This window comes from Pongo pygmaeus, chromosome 1, assembly GCF_028885625.2.
Source record: "Pongo pygmaeus isolate AG05252 chromosome 1, NHGRI_mPonPyg2-v2.0_pri, whole genome shotgun sequence".
NCBI classification, from domain to species: Eukaryota; Metazoa; Chordata; class Mammalia; order Primates; family Hominidae; genus Pongo; species Pongo pygmaeus.
The window spans coordinates 184,859,552-184,881,206 of record NC_072373.2 but is presented as its reverse complement, the minus strand read 5'-3'; the positions used below and the strand labels follow the sequence as shown (position 1 = coordinate 184,881,206).

Below are 21,655 nucleotides of genomic sequence, written 5' to 3'. Positions count from 1 at the left end.
CTCTGCTAGCCGGGACGCTCCCTTTCCTTTTCTCTAGGGGGCAGATAATTTTTAGGCCATCTGCTGAAACTTGGTAGGCTTTTTGAGGGTTTAAAGGGAATGTATTTTTAGTTTCCATTTATGCCTTTATCATTAAACTCGAAGACATGTTTATGCTTCATGTTCTTTAACCATGTAGAGGAAGCAAGGGAAGAGTTGAGAGAACAGGTTTATGACGCCATGGGAGAAAAAGAAGAAGCCAAAAAAACAGAAGACAAGTCTTTGGCAAAGCCTGAAACTGATAAAGAACAGGACAGTGAAATGGAGAAGGGTGGAAGAGAAGATATGGATATAAGTGAATCTGCAGAGGAGCCACAGGAAAAAGTTGACTTGACTCTAGATTGGTTAACTGAAACCTCTGAAGAGGCAAACGGAGGAGCAGCACCAGAAGGACCGAATGAAGCTGAGGTCACTTCTGGGAAGCCAGAACAGGAAGTACCAGATGCTGAGGAAGAAAAATCAGTTTCTGGAACTGATGTCCAAGAAGAGTACAGAGAAAAAGGAGGTCAGGAGAAGCAGGGAGAGGTAATTGTGAGCATAGAGAAGCCAAAAGAAGTTTCAGAAGAGCAGCCTGTGGTGACTCTAGAAAAGCAGGGCACTGCAGTAGAGGTAGAAGCAGAGTCTTTAGACCCGACAGTCAAGCCAGTGGATGTGGGTGGGGACGAGCCAGAGGAGAAGGTAGTTACCTCTGAAAATGAGGCAGGAAAGGCGGTTCTTGAACAACTGGTAGGTCAAGAAGTGCCACCTGCTGAAGAGTCACCAGAGGTGACAACAGAGGCTGCAGAGGCCTCAGCTGTAGAGGCTGGATCAGAAGTCTCTGAAAAGCCTGGGCAGGAGGCTCCAGTTCTCCCTAAGGATGGTACAGTCAATGGACCGTCAGTTGTAGGAGATCAGACTCCTATTGAACCACAGACTTCTATAGAAAGACTGACAGAAACAAAAGATGGCTCAGGACTAGAGGAGAAGGTCAGGGCAAAGCTGGTTCCTAGTCAGGAGGAGACTAAGCTGTCTGTAGAAGAGTCTGAGGCAGCTGGAGATGGGGTTGATACCAAGGTAGCCCAGGGAGCTACTGAGAAATCACCTGAAGACAAAGTTCAGATAGCTGCTAATGAAGAGACACAAGAGAGAGAAGAACAGATGAAAGAGGGTGAAGGTAACCGGGATATGCAAGAGCTGCAGTGGGTGGAGTACATTCTGGATTTGACTCACTAATTATGGGTAAAAGTCAGCCTTCCATTCAGGATTTTCCGTCTGCCTTTGGATTAGGAAAGGGCTAAATGAAAAGGGGGGTAGTTTAACAAGGTTGTGATAGTCAAGTAAGTTAAATCAAAAGCAGCAAGTCTTCTTTAGCTGGCTTATAAACTAACACTTTTACTAACTGCAAAATAGGCGTTCTTTGTGATTTCTGAGACTTGGCTAGCTATCAGTAACTTGTTGCAGCATACTAGCCAATAAAGTGGGATGGAAAAGGTAGATGAGGGGTGGGGTAGGTAGGGAAATAGTGGGCTAGGCTGGCAGAGAATGCTGAATGGATGTTCACTTGCATGCCTCTGGATTTTAAAATTTATTGTTCACATGACTTCTTTTCTGTGCCTTGGGAAGCAGCTACAGAGCAGTAGAATCCACTGAATTGGTACACTGAAGCAGGCATGCCATTTAAATGAAGGCAGTTAACCTTGACTGTTATATCACCAGAGTTAAAGAATTCTGGTGCCCCTCTCTACCTTTAAGTTTTCAGGAAGTGTTTAGAGGCTTATTCACATTAGTTAAAACAGGCCCCTCCACCTTCCCCAAGGCAACAAAAAACATAACCATTAGCTCTCCTCCTGCTTTCCTTCCTCATTTCATGCTTGCTTCGGCTGCTAAACTGAATTTTTGTTACTTAGAATATTATAAAGTGTGGATGCTTTCTATAATGCTATTGGTCTAATTGTGATTAAATTTCATTAAGGTGTATAAGCCTCTAATTATTACATAACTGGCACGTCTGACTTTTGCTATCATTTGAGGATTCTACTGTATATAAGTTTCATCTAACATTGGCATTAATAACCACAGGTATATTCCAACTAATTGTTACTTATAATTGCCAGACTACTTCAAGAGTTCTCGTAAGTTTTAGATTTTCAGAGACCCATCTTCAATACTTTGAGCTCATTCTGGTAAACTTCCTTCTACCTATGTGCAGGTCCCTGTACTCCAGCCAGCACAGGCTCAGTAACTGGAAATGAATTGGCTAAAATGGTAGCACCACTGGCTTTCTTATAGAGCTTTAGGAGTTCTTTATGGAAAAAAGCACAGAACTAAATTCCTCAAAAAAAAAAAAAAAAAAAAAAGCCACACACAAAAACAAAACTCCCATGTCTTGATCTTAATGATTGTGAGCAAGGATGGTAAAAAGCTCTGCTGGCTGGCTCCTAAGACCTTGAATGGTAAGCTACAATAGAGATATCACAGTCCCTTACAGATTGTTCGAAAACTCGTTGGATCATAGTTAACATTGTTAGAACTCTCTCACATACATTACGTCTGATCCTAAAACAGTACTATGTGATAGGTAGTATTGCCCAAGTTATAGTGATGAGGTTGAGTTTTAAAGGTTACATGACTTATTTAGGGTCATAGTACTGAATCTGAACCCAGATCTGCCTTGAATATATTATTCTTCCCAAGTTACCACACATCGAAGAAGACAGTGTTCATCCCTTTCCCACACCCACTGCTTAGAAATTTTGTCGTGGGCTAGGTGCGGTAGCTCACACCTGTATCCCAGCACTTTGAGAGGCTGAGGTGGGCAGATCACATGGTCAGGAGTTTGAGACCAGCCTGGCCAATATGGTGAAACTCTGACTCTACTAAAAATACAAAAATTAGCTGGACATGGTGGCATGCGCCTGTGGTCCCAGCTACTTGGGAGGCTGAACCAGAAGAATCGCTTGAACCCAGGAGGCGGAGGTTGCAGTGAGCCGAGATCACGCCGCTGCGCTCCAGCCTGGGCAACACAGCGAGTCTCTGTCTTCCAAAAAGAAAAAAAATTGTCACTTCTTTAAAAAATTAACTATATTTTAAAAGCCCCAGGCTTTTTATATGCTGCATTTTTTGGTGTTTTTATCAGATACTGTTCTGCTTGTAAAGACAATACAGTTTTCCATATTTTACAAAAGAAGAAATGGGAGAAAGGGGTTTAAGTAACTTGCCCTAGTCCCACAGTAAGGAGAAGCCTGGTACCCAAACTTCTGGCTTGAGTACTCAACCACTTACTTTCTGTGCTTTACGTGGCAGCACCATTTTGCAGAAAACTTCCAAGCAGTTTTTTTCACTTAAAAATTAAAACCCTGTTTACTGCCACCTCTCTTGACTCTTTGCCATGTGTTGGGCTGTACATTTGCTTCTAATAAAGATAACTGGTCTATTCTTTTTCTCTCTGAATCGGGTCTTGCTCTTTTGCCAGGCTGGAGTGCAGTGGCATCACAGTCATGGCTCACTACAGCCTCAAATTCCTATGCTGAAGCCATCTTCCTCCCTCAGCCTCTCAGGCAGCTGAGACTACGGGTGTGCATCACCATGCCCAGCTGGGGTGCAGTGGTGCAGTCTTGGCTCACTGCAACCTGCACCTCCCAGGTTCAAGCGATTTTCCCACCTCAGCCTCCTGAGTAGCCGTGACTACAGGCATATGCCCCCAGGCCTGACTAATTTTTTTGTATTTTTACTAGAGATGGGATTTCACCATGCTGGCCAGGTTGGTCTCGAACTCCTGACCTCAGGTGATCCACTAGCCTCAGCCTCCCAGAGTGCTGGGATTACAGGTGTGAACCATTGCACTTGGCCCACCATACACCATTATCTTCTCATACCCAAATTTTCAAGTGGGTCTGGGCTTAGTTCCCCAAAGTTAGACCAGAATGGGTGGTCTTATTAACTCTGCCCATCCTCTAGAAGAATACGCAGAAAAGCTGAAGTAGATTTACATATTTAGGATAATTGACAGAAAAGTAAATACTTCATTTTCCCAATTTGTAGGAAAAATTGATATTATCTTCTGTTCTTACCTGGTATCTCTTCCTACTCATACCAGAATGCTAGAAGACAACCTCTAATTTGAAACAAAATATCTTAATTACTTGGAAGTTTTACATCAAATTTTTACATTAAAATTCCTATAATTGCCTCAGAAGAATATTATTGGTTCCTCTTGAGGAATCTGTACCATCTTCAAGGAATGGTGGGGAGCTAGGTTAAGGAGAAAGCCATTGCCATTACTTTTTTTTTTTTTTTTTTTTTTTTTTTGGGAAACAGAGTCTTGCTCTGTCACCCAGGCTGGAATGCAGTGGCGTGATCTAGGCTCACTGCAACCTCTGCCTCCTAGGTTTAAGTGATTGTCCTGCCTCCGCCTCCCGAGTAGCTGGGACTACAGGCACGTGCCACCATGCCCGGCTAATTTTTTGTATTTTTAGTAGAGACGGGGTTTCACTGTGTTAGCCAGGATGGTCTCAATCTCCTGACCTCGTGATCTGCCCACCTCGGCCTCCCAAAGTGCTAGGATTACAGGTGTGAGCCACCGCGCCTGGCAGCCATTGCCATTACTTTAAAACCTTTCCCAACTTGTGCCCGGGTATCAATGGCAATGCCCTGATGTCCTCAGTAAATAAATTTGTTAAAGTATTTTTTTTTTTTTTTCCGAGACAGAGTCTTGCTCTGTCACCCAGGCTGGAGTGCAGTGGCGCGATAATCCACTCACTGCAAGCTCCACCTCCTGGGTTCACGCCATTCTCCTGCCTCAGCCTCCCGAGTAGCCAGGACTACAGGTGCCTGCCACCACACCCAGCTAATTTTTTTGTTTTTTAGTAGAGACGGGGTTTCACCATGTTCGCCAGGATGGTCTCAATCTCCTGATCTCGTGATCCGCCCGCCTAGGCCTCCCAAAGAGCTGGGATTACAGGCTTGAGCCACCGCACCTGACCCTGTTAAAGTATTTTCTAAGCTTCTTTGAAAACGGAATCTCTTTGTGATTGCTGCTGATAAAACTCCTTTAACCTGACTATTGCTCTAAGTCCTAATTGCCATATTTATATTCCCATTGTAGAGTGTTTGGAGAGAGTGTTTGAGCTCTTTTGCTGGTGTTAAAAATGCATAATGAAAGATGGCAGAAGCATATTATATCCAATTCATGAGTTGTTTGTATTAATAGAAAGCTTATTTTAATCACTTAACGTTGATTTGTCTAATCACAGTAGAGCTATTGATTAGGAGCCTGACTTTCAGATGGTTGACTTGTGAATGTATTCAATATGGTGAAATATGGTGTTGATATATGGCTGCAGATTTTAGAGGTGTCATTAACAAGGTATAGGAGTAAAATAGGGGTTACAGTATTCCTTACTCAAATTCTGTATGTGCTAGAGCTGGCTGGAGTCTGTGGCATGCTCATTGGTGTAAGTCGGTAAGGACTATGCTTTTTGCTCCACATCTCTTTGTGGGGTAGCTAGTCTCTTGAGCATTCTTGATCAGAATGGACTGGAATAATTTAACTTTGGTACTTTTCCAGGCTATTAGTATTATCTAATGAGTGGCTTAAAGATACCAGAAACACTGACTGAGGTCTCCACTTGCTTCTGACTGAATGAATGGGAGCTTCTAGCCATTGAATAAGAGGCAGTAGCCAATGTGTCTTATTCTGAATGGTCCAGGTTGACTTCTATAAGAGAAACACTCAGCCTTTTAATTGCTGAAGGTCTGACCCATAGACTATAAGATTACACATTCTTAGCCTAGGTTACATTTGAACTAGACTGCACCCACTGACAATATATTCAGTTCAGGTGTTAACTCACGTGGATTAGCATCTGGCCTGTCCTATCTCTGAATATAGGTTGACACGTGTATTGGAATCTCTGACTAGTCAGAAGATGTTCTTAGTTATATTCTCAATACTGAGGAATTTTTACTTGTAGAAACTGAAGGCTCAGAAGAGGATGATAAAGAAAATGATAAGACTGAAGAAATGCCAAACGATTCAGTCCTTGAAAACAAGGTATGTTGTTAGCCACTCAGTACTGTTGTCAGCCTTTTTCTGTTTTTGGGAGACTGGAGCTCAGTCTTGTTGCCTAGGCAGGATTGCAGTGGGGTGATCATGATCATGGCTCACTGCAGCCTAGACCCGGGCTTAAGTGATCGCCTCACCTCAGCCTCTCAAGTAGCTGGGACTACAGGCTTGTGCCAACACCCCCAGCTAATTTGCAGGACTGTAGCTTACCTAGTTTAGGCACGATTATTACTTTTTTAAGACATAGAATCTCTGTCTCTGTTGCCCAGGCCGGAGTGCACTGGCATGATCAGGGCTTATTGTATCTTCAACCTCCTGGGTTCAAGGAATCCTGCCTCATCTTCTCAGATAGCTAGGTCTCCAGATGTCTGCCACCATGTCTGGCTAATTTGTTTTCTAATTTTATTTTGTTTAGACGGCCATCTTGCCATGCTGCCCAGGCTGGTCTCAAACCTGGCCTCAAGTGATTCTCCTGCCTCAGCCTCCCAAAGTGTTGGGATTATATGCATGACCTACCATGCCCAGCCCTAGACATGATTATTTTATAGATAACTGTCTCTTGGTTATGGATTAGGGACCCTTTATTCATGCCTAGGATGGGCGGATATATTTGATCTTGGGGTTCCTGTGTTAGTATGTGAGCCAACATTTCACTGTTAAAATATCAGTGACATGGTCATGACTTAAGACAGTATGTGGACCCGTTCTCTGGATTTTAGGGAGAAAGTCCAAATTTTGAATCGCATATCAACTTCTTTTAAGCTATGCTAAGTTATACATTTAGCTTTGTATTCAAAAAAGATGCCTATCTTTTTATTATTTGGTTATACTTTAGTCTCTTCAAGAAAATGAAGAGGAGGAGATTGGGAACCTAGAGCTTGCCTGGGATATGCTGGATTTAGCAAAGATCATTTTTAAAAGGTAAAACTCTTGGTGCTTCTAGGCTTGGGTTGGGAGCTTGGTGGTTAAATAGAAACCAGTTAAGGTTAGAGAGGTACTGTTAAGGTTTTTGATCAATTTTCCTTCTTTTAGGCAAGAAACAAAAGAAGCACAGCTTTATGCTGCCCAGGCACATCTTAAACTCGGAGAAGTTAGTGTTGAATCTGGTAATGCATTTTCCATTTTATACTCTCCTACTCTCTTCAGCTCCCTCGTTCTTCCTCTAATAGATTCTCTGGAACCGAACTTGATCTTTAAAAAGATAGGTCTGTGTTCCCTGTAGACCCTGGAACAATGAACAGTCTCTTCCAAGTGGCACTCAGAAAGTCTTCCAGTAGGTTTGTTTTGTTTTGTTTTTTTGAGATGGGGCCTTGCTCTGTCGCCCAGGCTGGAGTGCAGTGGCGTAATCTCGGCTCACTGCAACCTCTGCCTCCTGGGTTCAAGCGATTCTCCTGCCTCAGGCTCTTGAGTAGCTGGGATTACAGGCACCCAACACCATGCCCGGTTAATTTTTGTATTTTTAGTAGAGACGGGGTTTCACCATATTGGCCAGGCTGGTCTTGAACTCCTGACCTTGTGATCTGCCTGCCTCGGCCTCCCAAAGTGCTGGGATTACAGGTGTGAGCCACCACGCCCAGCCTCAGTAGGTTTTTAAAAGTCATTTTGACATTCTTTATAGCCAAGGGTCTTGGAAATAACTATAAACAAAAATGAAATGTTAAATATGGATGCATTTCCATAGGATGGGTCTGAATTCTGGAAGTATTTTATGTTAAATGCTGTCCATTTACTTGCTCTTTTTCTCTTCATTAGAAAACTATGTGCAAGCTGTGGAGGAGTTCCAGTCCTGCCTTAACCTGCAGGAACAGTACCTGGAAGCCCATGACCGTCTCCTTGCAGAGACCCACTACCAGCTGGGCTTGGCTTATGGGTACAACTCTCAGTATGATGAGGCAGTGGCACAGTTCAGCAAATCTATTGAAGTCATTGAGAAGAGAATGGGTGAGTGAAGACGAGCTGCTTCATGGTGATGTTGGATCCAGCAATTAAGGAAAAAAACAGTTCTTTTTTGCGCCATTACTAATCACTTCATTCTTTTTAGCTGTACTAAATGAGCAGGTGAAGGAGGCTGAAGGATCGTCTGCTGAATACAAGAAAGAAATCGAGGAACTAAAGGAACTGCTACCCGAAATTAGAGAGAAGATAGAAGATGCAAAGGAGTCTCAGCATAGTGGGAATGTAGCTGAACTGGCTCTGAAAGCTACTCTGGTTGGTTCCGTTAACATTTTGGTAATAGCATGTTTGGTACCATTTATGTTAATGTTCCATTTGCCAGGAACTTTTCATCATGACTTGGTTTCCAGGGAGTTGGTGGGCTCATCTAATTATTCCTATCAAATAATGCAGTGGTTAAGAGGAAATACCCTGGAGCCCCAGTATCTGGGTTTTAATTCCATACTTATGTGTGGCCATGGGCATTCTCTCCCTCAGTTGACCGATTTGTAAAATGGGGATAATACAGGTTGAGTATCCTTACCTGAATGCGTTGAGACCAGAAGTGTTTTGCATTTCAGATGCTTTTGGATTTTGGAATATTTGCGTCATACTCAACAGTTAGATACCCTTAATCTAAAATCTGAAATGCTCCAGAGAGCATTTCCTTTGAGTGTCAGTCAGTCCTTAAAAAGTTTCAGATTGTTGGATTAAGGGATGGGATGCCCGACCTGTAGTACATATGTGTAAAATATACTTCTGACAGTACTGGAAAAATACACATTTCTTAACAAATGTAAGTTGCTATTTCCATCTCTAAGAACTCATTTGCATAAATTAATGAGGCATTGAGAGGCATTCACCACAAATTGCCTGGTTCTGTTTTTGGCACAGAGCTTTTTACCCTGCAGGTAGGATATAGAAGATTTAGTTTATTATGTACACTCTATGTAGAGACTGTGCTCTGGGTGGCTGCTAGACAGGCATAGGTAGGCCAGGGGCAGATCTTGATACTATATGGAGGCCACTAGCATTTCAGATCTTAGTCAGTTGTTTGGATGGTGATGGGTACCTGTTATAAGGCTGTGGGTGGTCTGGGTTCTATCTTCAAACCAATTTGGATTTGTCATTTCTCACAGGTGGAGAGCTCTACTTCAGGTTTCACTCCTGGTGGAGGAGGCTCTTCAGTCTCCATGGTGGGTATTCAGGTGGTTTTTTGGTCATTAAGTCTCAGTGTTGGCTCACGCCTGTAATCCCAGCATTTTGGGAGGCCAAGGCAGGAGGATTGCTTGAGGCTTAGAATTCAACACTAGTCTGGGCAACATAGTGAGACCTTGTCTCTGAAAAACTAAAAAATAATAAAAGCCTCAGCATTGATCTCATATAGCTTGTACAATTGCTAATAAAGTCTTATTTTGCCAGATTGCCAGTAGAAAGCCAACAGACGGTGCTTCCTCATCAAATTGTGTGACTGATATTTCCCACCTTGTCAGAAAGAAGGTAAGTCTACATGTGGTATTTATTTTCTACCTTTTCCTCAGACTCCATTTTTAATACCTTTCCTATAAACCCCTCCCTATAGTTGGTGCATATAAGACACTTATTTTCCAAAGGTGGTAAGGATTTGTCAGTGGAGACTGTTTTGTTTTGTTTTGAGACGGAGTCTTGCTCTGTCACCCAGGCTGGAGTGCAGTGGCGCGGTCTTGGCTCACTGTAACATCTGCCTCCTGGGTTCAAGCGATTCTCCTGCCTCAGCTTCCCAAGTAGCTGGGATTACAGGTGCCTGCCACCACACCTGGCTAGTTTTTGTGTTTTTAGTAGAGACGGGGTTTCACCATACTGGCCAGGCTAGTATTGAACTGCTGACCTCGTGATCCGCCCACCTCGGCGTCCCAAAGTGCTGGGATTATAAGCGTGAGTTACTGCCCTCAGCCAGGGAACTCTGAACTCCTGTTCTTTTTCCTGACTCAAACTTGTACAGTGATTACCATTCACATCTCCTCACCCCAACCCTATCTCCCTGTGCGTCTGGTAGAGGGGCCTGAAGTGATACGGTGGGACAGATTAATTTATTCTAAGAGTACAGGTTGGCATCTGCCTGTGGCTAGGGAGAGAGACCCTTAGAGCTGTGAATCCTGGTGTTCAGGATCTTTGCACCACAAGGGTTAAGGAAATGTTTTGCAGTTGTCTTTTTAAAAACATTAAGCACATTTGTGAAGCCCTCACAATTATATCTTTAGAGGAAACCAGAGGAAGAGAGTCCCCGGAAAGATGATGCAAAGAAAGCCAAACAGGAGCCGGAGGTGAACGGAGGCAGCGGGGATGCTGTCCCCAGTGGAAATGAAGTTTCGGAAAACATGGAGGAGGAGGTGGGCAGTTAAGCAGGGCTTAGCCTCTTGCCTCATTCCTTGTTCTCCGGACCTGGGGAAATCAGTCCTCCCAAGTGCATGCTCCCCACCTTGACCCTGCTAACGATTGTTGAGTACAATCCTCACAGAAAATGGTACTTGTTAAGGAAAACAGTTTGGTTATGGGAGTGTAGGATGACTCACTGACAAATGGAACCTGTATATTATAGGTCCCTCAATGAACATATGAGAAGGCACTTGATTGGCAAAACCATTAGGTCACTTCCTTCCATGTGATACGATTATTGGCTCTGTCAGCCCCATTGTCACAGAGTATTCAAGAAATACTTCGTGGTCACTGCCCTCTTAATATAGGGAGCAGCAAAGCAGAGTTTGGGTGACTTGTATTTGCTTCCTCTGACTGAGGCCTCAGTTATATAAGACAGAATGGCTTAAACTAGGCTCACTCATGCCCAGGCTCTATTTGTCTTCCAGGCTGAGAATCGGGCTGAAAGCCGGGCGGCAGTGGAGGGGACAGTGGAGGCTGGAGCTACAGTTGAAAGCACTGCATGTTAAGAGGGGGCACAGCCCTCCTAAGGGAAAGTGTTTTTGTATATAATGTATTTTTTCACTTTTGGAGGATTCTTTTTGTATAACTTCAATAAAGATTGTAAGCAAAGGTTGAGGCTTTGATGGGTTTTTTCGTAATTATTGGCTGAATCTGCCTTGGAGCACTCCTGGTTTTATATATTAGCCAAAGGTTTTGTTTTGGCCTTCTGTACTGATCTGTGTTCCTGATCCTAATTCCTATCTGTCTAACGTGGAGGTGATCAAGTGTGGCTGTAGGCCTTTGTTTTCCAATGGTGCTATATTCTGTTTTCAAACACTTCACTGAACCCAGCTGTCTTGCAAACCTTCAGTGGTGCTGTCCCTGGATGGGGGCTACAAAAACAAGACTTGGTGAAGAACTTGCTCTTCAGTGCTGAAAATGGATGATGGACTTTGGCTGTGAGCCAGGCCTGGTATGGTACTTGTCCTATATCCACCTAGTCTTCATGTGGGGCTATAATTCTGTCCTGGAAAAAGAACTCTGAAAACCTGGGTCGGGGGAATGATTCCTAAGGAAAACGGTCTGCATTTGAGCTCTGGTTTGAATGTAGCCAAGGGGACTGATGGTGGACACTTCAGATGTGGTTGGAAGCATATGTGGGGAGGCTGGCTGGTTGAGTTTTGTTATTTTCTGTATAGAAAGGTTGAGATATATCAACACTTGGAATTGTTACCCATCTGCAGAATTGACTTCTCAAATAAAGATGCTAAAAATCTCCTTGTCTGGAATTATGTTTAAAGATCTTACAGTGGGATCTTAGGCTGCTTTTTTTTTTTTGAGATAGCATCTCGCTCTTGTCACCCAGTGGAGTGCAATGGTGTGATCTTGGCTCACTGCAACCTCTGTCTTCTGGGTTCAAGAGATTGTCCTGCCTCAGGAGGCTCCCAAGTAGCCAGCACTACAGGCTAATTTTTGTATTTTTGGTGGAGACAAGGTTTCACCATGTTGGCCAGGCTGGTCTCGAACTCCTGACCTAAAGTGATCTGCCCACTTTGGCCTTAGGAAGTGTTAGGATTACAGGCGTGAGCCACTTCACCTGACTGCCTGGAGCATTTCTGTGTGCGATAGAGGGTTTCAAAGGCAGAAACGAGCCCACCAGTCCAAGGATGCTGGTGGTGAGGGCACTAGTATTAATGTTAGACCCTTCGTGCTCTCACTGGTGTCTAGGGTTCAGGGCTCACTTGAGACTGAACTGCCTCTGACCTGACCCTTAGTTTAAGTACCAGTTAGGATCTGAATTCCAAACAATGCCTGCCATATATCACCACTTCAATTTAGTAGTCCTGACACCCATAGGGCTGCTTTGTTGCACTTGAGGCGAAGTGATGGCCGACCTCTCAATTCAACCCCATTTTTCAGACTAAGTTTTTCTGGGCTGGTCACAGTAACTCATGGTTGCAGGATCTCTGACTTATCCTGGCTGTGGAGTTTCTTCCTGATGATGCCCTTGCAGTATATGTTCCAGGTCCTGAGGCTCTTTCCCCCGTTTCTTGGTCAGGACAGTCATGATGTAGTTTACTCCCAGGCACTTGACCTCTGGTTGGCACTGGGATCTAGGGCTAGGCACAGTATCTAAGCTAGATATCACATGTGACCCCTGGTTGGGGGAACAATCTTGGGCTGGGGACCTATCCCAGAATCGAAGTACGTAAGGCCTCAGGAGCTTCCTGTTTATGGGTACATTGAGAACCTGAAAGGTTTCCTGGCAGAAATACTGAGGAAACGGATTTAAGTTTGGCAATAAAACTGGCTTTACCAAAAAAAAGCAGTGGGAACTAGGGGGAATTTAAAGTTGCTTTAGTTGGAATTAATGCCCCCTAGTCACCTTTTGGAGAACTTCATAAGTGCCAGACAGTATCACAAATACCTGACAAACTCATTTAATCCTTAATCTGTTTTACAAAAACAGGTACAGAAAAGGACTTACGGGAGGTGGTAAAGCTGTGGTTGGAACTCATTTTCTGTACTCAACTGCTAGTTGCTTCTAGACCCAATGTCAGAACATGGAGTAGTAAAGCTGTAGGTCTGGAAATAGGCCCCAGTCCTGTGCATGTTCAGATGTTCATCTCCACATTCACTTGGGTTCCGTTACTCACTGGGGCAAGTCAGAACTGTGGTGAGGGCCCAGACCCTCATATCTATCCTTGACTCCACTGAGGGGCTCTTCTGTACGAGGTGGGGGATCAGCAAAGCCAACTGCGGGGGTGAGGAAGTTGGCTTCCAGTGAAGATGTGCTGGACACCTGTGGAACAGGGAGAAGCCAGGTTTTGAGCAAAAATGTAAAGGTTAAGCACACAGGTTTTAGAGTTAGGCTTCCTTAGAGTTTCACTGTGAACCAAGTTAACCTGGTCCTGCTTTGATTTCCTTATCTGTTACATAGTAGGACTTCATAGAAATGTGAGGATCAAACAAGAAAGTATTGGTAATGACTGGCACACAGTGGTCAATAAAGGCTGGCTATTAGCCATACAGCTATTAGCCATACCAGCCACACCGGTATGGGTATCTGTGGTGTCCCCAGCTCTGGGCCCTCACCGGAGGTGGGTGCTGGTACTCATGGACATTTGCTGGATTGATCTCTGCCAGTGTCTGGACAGCTGCATCTCTTGCATTCACCAGCCGCAGAAAGAGCTCAGCCTGACCTGCCTGGGGAGAGATGAAATGGTATTGCGCTTGTACTTTGATGTATGCCCAATCCCTGCGCACCACACTCACCTGAGGAATCCCATTCAGCTGCCCAAGGCTAAGGCTGGGGTCCAGAGGAAGGGCCCGAAGTGGGAGGCGCCAGCGGCCACTTAGCACCCGCTGATCTTGGTCAAATAGTCCAAGTGAGACCCAAGCCTTTGGCTGTGCTGCCCTAGCCCATGCCAGCCCCTGCCATACCTGCAGCTCACAGACCAAAGATACTGATGGTGAGGGTAGTAGTCTGTAGAATAACCAAAAAGCAGTGTCAGAAGCCAGAGCTACAGTCCCTTCCTAGGACTTAGCCCTTTAGAGCCAGTGGCCTCTGTATACAGATGAGAAAACTTAGCAGAATGGTGAATAAGCCTCAATTGTGGCACAGTACCAGAGTCATGATCCCCACCTACTGACCTGGGCACAGGCTGCCTGCTGGCAAGGATGGCACAGTTGCCCATGGGCCCAGGAGCAGGAGGTGGGGGCAGGCAAAGGGCTGGGGGCAACGCTGTGGTCCTTCCTGTATCCTGTCCATTGCGTGCCAAGCCAGTCCTTAGTTGCACCCAAATCCAGGAAGCCTCAAGGCCCCGCAGGAAATCATAGAAAATGACCAGGCCAGCCCTGGGGAACACAAGTCTTAGCACAGAAATATCCAACTCCTTTCAACCTCCCTCCTCTCAGGCAGGTCCCTAACCCTATCTGGTTCTAGTGGGCTTCCTTAACCAGCAGTGCTGGCCAAGTCACAAGAGGATGTCAAAGGTGGCACGGGCCTCACCCAGGATCATAGGGTGCAGGGCCCAGCACGTCCGATGTGGGCAGGAGGAAGTGTGGGTCCAGGCCCAGGTTTCTGGTCATTGTTCCAGGAAGCTGTGGCTGTGGGGAAGAGAGCTGACTCCTCCAGAAAGCCTTGTAGCTGCTCATGTTCCCCCAACTGCTCAGAGCAGAGCTGCCTCCAACCTGTTCCCCCAACCCACCCCGTGTCCTCACAGCCTTTCCCCCACCCAAGAACTGAACCTCCGAGAAGCCTGGAAGTGGTGGCAGCGGTGGTGCCACCGGCGGCGGGAGGAGTGGGGGATCTCGCCTCCCCTTTGGTTGTAGGCTGGCATCCCCCAGGAGTCGCAGATCCTGGGGCCCTAGGAGCAGAAGAGTTAGGGTGCCCCTAAGTTGGACAAAGCAGGCAATTAGCTGATACCCCTCCCGCAAGAGTTGGGCCCACAAATGGGTTGGTGGAGCCCTGTGGATACAGGGACACACACGTGCAGACATGAACTAGGGGAGTCACAAACACGGGTCTTGTTCCCCATGCACTGTCTGCCTGAGCCAGGCCTGCTGGGGAGAGAGAGGTGGAATGGGATAGGGTTGAGGTGCTCACTGACCCAAGGGTGCCCGACCCCTCTGCATTTGCAAGGCCAAGATTTCTGCCTCCAGGCGCCGGTTTTCAGCCTCCACTACTGGGAGCTCCCCTGAGGTGGCACCTGCCCTTCCTGCGATGAACAAGTGTGACCTGTCACCTTTGACCTCTGGTGACTGGCCGCGTCCGGCTGTGAGCAGCTCTCCAGCGCTAAGGCTCTTCGGATAAGGCTAGACTTGTCAGCTCACATCCCATCCACAGCCACAGGCCCTCCCTCGAGTTCTTTTCTCCTCCCAGGAATGACCACCGCTGGCAAGAGGCCCTCCTGTTCACCTCTGCGGGTCTGCGACCGCTGCAGCTCCAGTGCAGACGCCTCCAACTGCAACTGCCATATCTGGCCCAGCACGCCGGGGTCCCGGCCCCCGTCTCGAATGTAGGCCTCCCGCAGGGCCCTAGGGAGTGGGGAACAGGAAGGCCGTCTTTCCAGAACTGCTCAGCGCTTCGCCCTATGCCCATCTCCGGCCCCGGCCCTCACCGGATTTCGGCAGCCAGAGTTCCCGGGTTGGCCTTTAGCACTGGAGAATAAAGTTCTGCCTCTCGCCGGGAGCTCAGCGGGTTCCTGGGGTGGCAGGCGACGCGCAGGGAGACGGTAACGCATCAGAGGCCCCGGAGCCCCAGCCAGCCCGCCCGTCCCGCCCCGGAGCCCCAGCCAGCCCGCCCGTCCCACCCCGGAGCCGCATGTTCCGGGGTTCCGCTTCGTCGGGTCTCACCCTGGCTCCGCCTGCAGCTCCTGAATGCGGGCCCCCAACACCTCTAGAGCTCCCCGCGTCCTCCCGGCCTCAGCTTGTAGTTCTCGAATCTCCTGCTCCAGGCCGAAGAGGCGGGACATCCCGCCCCGTGTACAGGCCACAACTTGGAGGCGCCGGCTCAGTTCTGAGGGAATGCGGGCCGAGTCAGAACCGGCCCGGGCAAGCTTAAGCCAAAGGGCGAGGGGCAGAGGAGGTCCTTGGTCCCCATCCCCCATCTCCTTCACCCTCGCCGCGTCGCTGCAGGGCCCGGCTCTGCGCTTCCATCTCCGCCACGCGCCTCGCGCGAGTCCTGAACAGCGCCCGCAGCCGCTCGCTGGGGCTTCCCACCGCCTCCGACATGGGACTCTGAGGCCGCGCCTCGGAACGCGTCCAGGGCCCCGCGAACACCCTGGGGACCTCTGTTATCCAGGGCCGCATTTCCTGTAGGGATAGCCGCAGCCACTGCACCTGGAGGTAACAGCGATCCGCGATCTCTGTGTGGGCAGAATCTGTCCCAAGTATGATCTACAGGTTTGGGGAAGACGCTCAACGTTTTGAGCCCTGGGGAAAGGTAGGTAGCTGTACCTCCTCTGTTAACCTCTTTAGAGCAGATTTACTGGCCTGCTGGTCTGGGAGGCCCTGGGGTTCTTGTGGCACGCCCTGGAGTTCTTGTGGCACAACCTGGGGACAGGGTGTAGTAGGATGAGGAATCATAAAGGTCCTGGCTCCTTTGAATCCCCACCCATGGCCATGGAGGCCCTTACCGCGGCCCGCTGGGGTTCAGTGGCAACTGACGCCTGTGCTCCAAATGTCATCTCTTGGGTCGGGTGGCCAATGCAGAAGCGCTGAGTGTGGGTGGCCAACAGAGCTGAGGAGCGGAAAACCATGTCACAGGTCCCACAGGGCAGGAGCGCTGGCTCCCCAGAGTGGGAGTCCATGGGATGGGACCTGTTTCCTGAAACCAGCCAAGACCTGCAGAAGGGATCAAGGGCAGGGGAAAGGCAGAGGAGGATGAAAGAGACATAAAGCCAGAGGCAGAGAGGAAAGGCCAGGTCTATTAGGTCTGTGAGATCTTCAAGTTTGTTTGGGGAGAGCCTTAGCTCCCTGGACAGCAACCACAGGGCTGGGCAGGTCAGGAAAATGGGTGGGGAAACCTGGGCCATTTGGGAGGAGCCACTGGCTTGAAAAAGTGTTACGAAGTCTGAACGTGGGCAAGTCTCTAACTGTAGCTTGGTTTCCCTGACTATTAATAAAGAGGAAAAAACAGCTGCCTCCTAGACTACCTGTTCCCTTATCACTTACTACATCATTGGTCATTTAATAGCCTCTAAAAGGCAAGTGTCATCTTTTTCATTGCTGTACTCCCAAGTGGATGTAACAGTTTGCACCATTCTCCAATCCAGAGAACTGCCTGGCAAAGGAGGCACTCTGACCTTTCCAGCACTCTGCCTGGAAACCATGTCGCACCAGGGATAGCAGTCTCTCCCTAACTCCCATTCCCTGATTCCTCATTTTTCAGCTGTAGACGGAGATAATCAGCACAGCCCAAGAAATGAAAGCTGTGGGCGAACAGAATGAATCTATCAGATGAGGGAATCAAGTCCAGAAAGAAACCCCTTCTCTCTCCCAAGGTTGGCCAGAAGCCAGAAAGGCCCTGAACTGTTGGTGAAATTGTTCACTCCACTCCCACTCCCAAAATATATGCAGGAGCTCTGAGGTGATCGCATATTTCTTAAGAAACCCTCTTTACTTTTTTTTTTTTTTTTTTGAGATGGAGTCTCGCTCTGTCGCCCAGGCTGAAGTGCAGTGGCACGATCTTAGCTCACTGCAATGAGCTCTGCCTCCTGGATTCACGCCATTCTCCTGCCTCAGCCTCCCGAGTAGCTGAGACTACAGGTGCCCGCCACCACGCCCAGCTCATTTTTTCTATTTTTTAGTAGAGACGGGGTTTCACCATGTTAGCCAGGATGGTCTCGATCTCCTGACCTCGTGATCCGCCTGCCTCGGCCTCCAAAGTGCTGGGATTACAGGCGTAAGCCACCGCGCCCGGCCAAGAAACACCCTTTTCTTTTTCTTTTTTTTTTTGAGACAGTCTCGCTCTGTTGCCCAGGCTAGAGTGCAATGGCGCGATCTCGGCTCACTGCAAGCTCTGCCTCCCAGGTTGACGCCATTCTCCTGCCTCAGCCTCCCCAGTAGCTGGGACTACAGGTGCCTGCCACCACACCCGGCTAATTTTTTTTTTTTTTTTTGAGACAGAGTCTCGCTCTTTCGCCCAGGCCAGAGTGCAGTGGCACTATCTGGGCTCACTGCAAGCTCCACCTCCTGGGTTCAGGCCATTCTCCTGCCTCAGCCTCCTCAGTAGCTGAGACTACAGGTGCCCGCCACTGCGCCCGGCTAATTTTTTTGAATTTTTAGTAGAGACGGGGTTTCACTCTGTTAGCCAGGATGGTCTCGATCTCCTGACCTCGTGATCCGCCCACCTTGGCCTCCCAAAGTGCTGAGATTACAGGCGTGAGCCACTGCGCCTGGCCTTATGCCTGGCTAATTTTTTGTATTTTTAGTAGAGACGGGGTTTCACCGTGTTAGCCAGGATGGTTTCGATCTCCTGACCTTGCGATTCGCCCGCCTCGGCCTCCCAAAGTGCTGAGATTATAGGTGTGAGCCACCACGCCCGGCCGAAATCCCCTTTTCTAAACAAGACACGGACTTAAGACATTTCCCTACTCAGTACCTAAAGCCAAGGTATGACCCACCAGCAGCAAGTTACAAAGTGTTCAAAGTATGTCATCTCAGTTCAGCTTAATTCCAACTGACATAAAGTGTACATTTTTAGAAATATGTTCTCAGAAAACAAGTAAATGGCAAAGCCCAAATCGAAACCTACTTTTCAACAACTAAGTCTGTCCCGATTTTCAATGGTTAGACTTTTGACTGGTTGACTTTACAATGATGCAACAGTGATAGGCATTCGGTAGAAATACTACTACCAATTTTTTTTTCCCCCCAAGAGACAGGGTCTCACTCTGTCATCCAGGCTGGATTGTAGTGGTGCCATCATGGCTCACTGTAGCCCTGAACTGTCTTGGAATCAAGTAATCCTCCTGCCTTAGCCTCCCAAGAAGCTGGGACTACAAGTGCGTGCTACCACGTGGACCTCGCTATTTTGTTTCCTTTTTTTGAGACAGTCTTGCTCTGTTGCCCAGGCTGGAGTGCAATGGTGCAGTATGGGCTCACTGCAACCTCTGCCTCCTGGGCTCAAGCAATTCTCCTGCCTCAGCCTCCTAAATAGTTAGGATTACAGGTGCTTGCTGCCATGCCTGGCTAATTATTTTTTATTTTATTTTTATTTTTTGAGATGGAGTCTCGCTCTTTCTCCCATGCTGGAGTGCAGTGGTGCCATCTCAGCTCACTGCAAGCTCTGCCTCCCGGGTTCATGCCAATCTCCTGCCTCAGCCTCCCGAGTAGTTGGGACTACGGGCACCCGCCACCATGCCCAGCTAATTTTTTGTATTTTCAGTAGAGATGGGGTTTCACCACATCAGCCAGGCTGGTCTCGAACTCTTGACCTCAGGTGATCCACCCGCTTCAGCCTCCCAAAGTGCTGGGATTACAGGCATGAGCCACCACGCCTGGCCGGACCTGACTATTTTAATGTTTTTGTTTTTTTGTAGACACAGGTCACTGTGTTGCCCAGGCTGGTCTTGAACCCCTGTCCTTTTCTTAGATCACTGTCTATTCTCTCCCCTACTGGGCTGGGCACTCCTTGCATCCTCAGAGCCTTGCATAATGCCTGGGACATACAACAGGGGCTTAGAAAGTATTTGTTGAATGGGCCGGGTGCAGTGGCTCACGCCTGTAATCCCAGAACTTTGGGAGGCTGAGGCGGGCAGATCACAAGGTCAGGAGATCGAGACCATCCTGGCTAACACGGTGAAACCCCATCTCTACTAAAAATAGAAAAAATGAGCCGGGCGTGGTGGCAGGCGCCTGTAGTCCCAGCTACTCGGGAGGCTGAGGCAGGAGAATGGCGTGAACCCGGGAGGTGGAGCTTGCAGTGAGCAGAGATCGCGCCACTGCACTCCAGCCTGGGTGACAGAGTGAGACTCCGTCTCAAAAAAAAAAAAAAAAAAAAAAAGAAAGTATTTGTTGAATGAAAAAACCTGCTTCCTTCACTAACCATTCAGCTAGCATCGTCCAACTCTCCCCCAACCCCCAACTCCAAGTTCTTATTTAGTAGGAAAACAGAAAAGACTTCCCTTAAAATATGTACACTGGTAAATACATGGGCACTAAAAAACAGTTTCAGGGAAAAAAAAAAAAAACTTAGTTTCTGACTTAATTACTGGTAATTTATTGCACAGGTTTATCTGCATCAAAAAAGTATCTGCTAAAAAGAGAAACAGCTGTGTCTGAATTCATTTTTTCCCCCCAACTTCTAAAAATATTTCCCCTAAAAAAGAATCCACTCATCGAATTTTAAAGAAAATATACTTCTTACACAAGACATCCAAACTGATGCAAAATATTTATTCCAAGTTAGTTATTTTATGCAGTAGTTTCCCCCTCGAGACTTGTGATAACCACATCTTTTAAATCTGTAAATAATGTTATCAAAATAATCTTAATCTTTGAAATCTCACAAAAATTTATATTTTACAATCCACCCTGAATATCAAGGCTGCAAGAATAACACAACATTTCCTATATCCAAATATTTTACAGCTGTACCCAAAAAGGAAAAAGAAAAAAAAACAAAAACAAAAAAACAACCAAAAATCCACATATGCTTGGTTAAGGGCTAAAGTTACCCGAGCAGCCAAAAATAAAATAAAATATCCAAATTATTAGCATTAATTTAATACAATTATAACTTCAATAGTCACGTTGTCATTGACAATGATTGCTTGATCACAGGGGTGAGTGCCCCAAGGGCTGGTAGTAGAAGCTGTTGCTGCAGACCAGTGTCTCCTCTTCCCTGCACTGCCAGCTCCTACCTGTGCATTGCCCCATATATACTGGGTGTGTATGTGTGTGTCTATGTGTGTGAGTGTGTTTAAAAAATCTGTCCCACCACACAAACTTCTCTCTATTAAGCAGATAACAGGGAAGAACAACAACAAAAGCAAAACAAGCCAATCGCTCTCTCTTTGGGATATGATTATTTCCCTTGTGAATGAAGTACTCAACAACATAAGAAAAGGAAAAGAACGATTTCTTTTGTATACTCCCTAAACACACAGAGTTTACTGGGTCAGATTTAACTGTAAGCATTTATATGCCTACTTCCAGGCATCGTCATCTGATGTTTCACTGCTACTGGTTTCGGTGTCTGAGTCCTCAAACTCTGCTTTGCAAGTGCTTCTCCAAGGGGAGAACAGGCTGGAACTGCGGCTCTGCAAGAAGCCATTCTTTCCAAAGCCATTTCTTCTCAGCTATGGTTAGCATGGGAGAGAAAGAAAAAAGAAAAAAATATCAATGACTGTACCGACCCATAAGCCCTGGGAAAGGCCAGACCTCAATTCAATTCTAGGTAGAATGTGGGGTGGGGGGTGCTTCTAAGAGACCCTCTAAGATCTCTTATAGCAGTGCTTTTCAAATTTTAATTTATGAGTCATCTACGCATCTTTCAAAAATGCAGATTCAGATTCAGAATGTCTGGGATGGGGCTTGGTCCTTATTTCTTTTTATTTATTTATTTTTTTGAGACGGAGTCTCGCTCTGTCACTCAGGCTAGAGTGCAATGGCACAATCTCGGCTCACTGCATCCTCCGCCTCCTGGGTTCAAGCAATTCTTCTGCCTCAGCCTCCCAAGTAGCTGGGATTACAGGTGTGCACCACCATGCCTGGTTAATTTTTGTATTTTCAGTA

The 21,655-nt window shown here is 46.9% G+C and overlaps 3 protein-coding genes across 19 annotated transcripts in view; 1 reads left to right on the top strand and 2 right to left on the bottom strand.

Annotated features, from left to right (window-relative positions):
* Positions 1–11,041, top strand: part of NASP (nuclear autoantigenic sperm protein) — a 35,915-nt gene extending 24,874 nt beyond the window's left edge. For 2 of the 4 annotated variants that reach the window (XM_054489937.2, XM_054489936.2), the window contains 10 exons: positions 179–1,192; positions 5,991–6,070; positions 6,918–7,003; positions 7,115–7,188; positions 7,835–8,023; positions 8,124–8,290; positions 9,154–9,210; positions 9,437–9,514; positions 10,255–10,383; positions 10,858–11,041. In XM_054489937.2, coding sequence (XP_054345912.1) covers positions 179–1,192; positions 5,991–6,070; positions 6,918–7,003; positions 7,115–7,188; positions 7,835–8,023; positions 8,124–8,290; positions 9,154–9,210; positions 9,437–9,514; positions 10,255–10,383; positions 10,858–10,938 — 1,955 coding nt within the window. In that variant the 3' untranslated portion in view covers positions 10,939–11,041. The remainder of the gene's footprint in view (positions 1–178; positions 1,193–5,990; positions 6,071–6,917; positions 7,004–7,114; positions 7,189–7,834; positions 8,024–8,123; positions 8,291–9,153; positions 9,211–9,436; positions 9,515–10,254; positions 10,384–10,857) is intronic. The other 2 variants (XM_054489939.2, XM_054489938.2) reach the window with 1 other exon arrangement.
* CCDC17 (coiled-coil domain containing 17) overlaps positions 1–19,689 on the bottom strand; it is a 33,476-nt gene extending 13,787 nt beyond the window's left edge. Inside the window, exons 1-13 of one of the 13 annotated variants that reach the window (XM_054489940.2) lie at positions 16,552–19,682; positions 16,373–16,468; positions 16,033–16,255; positions 15,770–15,932; positions 15,535–15,618; positions 15,333–15,451; positions 15,025–15,132; positions 14,663–14,781; positions 14,424–14,521; positions 14,066–14,269; positions 13,688–13,898; positions 13,508–13,618; positions 12,837–13,214 (exon numbers count right to left, since the gene is read on the bottom strand). In XM_054489940.2, the coding sequence (XP_054345915.1) occupies positions 13,065–13,214; positions 13,508–13,618; positions 13,688–13,898; positions 14,066–14,269; positions 14,424–14,521; positions 14,663–14,781; positions 15,025–15,132; positions 15,333–15,451; positions 15,535–15,618; positions 15,770–15,932; positions 16,033–16,255; positions 16,373–16,468; positions 16,552–16,950 (2,085 nt within the window). In that variant the 5' untranslated portion in view covers positions 16,951–19,682 and the 3' untranslated portion in view covers positions 12,837–13,064. Of the gene's footprint in view, positions 1–12,836; positions 13,215–13,507; positions 13,899–14,065; positions 14,270–14,423; positions 14,782–15,024; positions 15,133–15,332; positions 15,452–15,534; positions 15,619–15,769; positions 15,933–16,032; positions 16,256–16,372; positions 16,469–16,551 lie in introns of those variants that run through there. The other 12 variants (XM_054489941.2, XR_008502959.2, XR_008502906.2 and 9 more) reach the window with 12 other exon arrangements.
* A 604-nt stretch (positions 19,690–20,293) lies between these two features.
* The window catches only part of GPBP1L1 (GC-rich promoter binding protein 1 like 1), a 59,675-nt gene continuing 58,313 nt past the window's right edge, over positions 20,294–21,655 (bottom strand). For both annotated transcript variants that reach the window (XM_054489973.1, XM_054489965.2), the window contains exon 12: positions 20,294–21,219. In XM_054489973.1, coding sequence (XP_054345948.1) covers positions 21,067–21,219 — 153 coding nt within the window. In that variant the 3' untranslated portion in view covers positions 20,294–21,066. The remainder of the gene's footprint in view (positions 21,220–21,655) is intronic.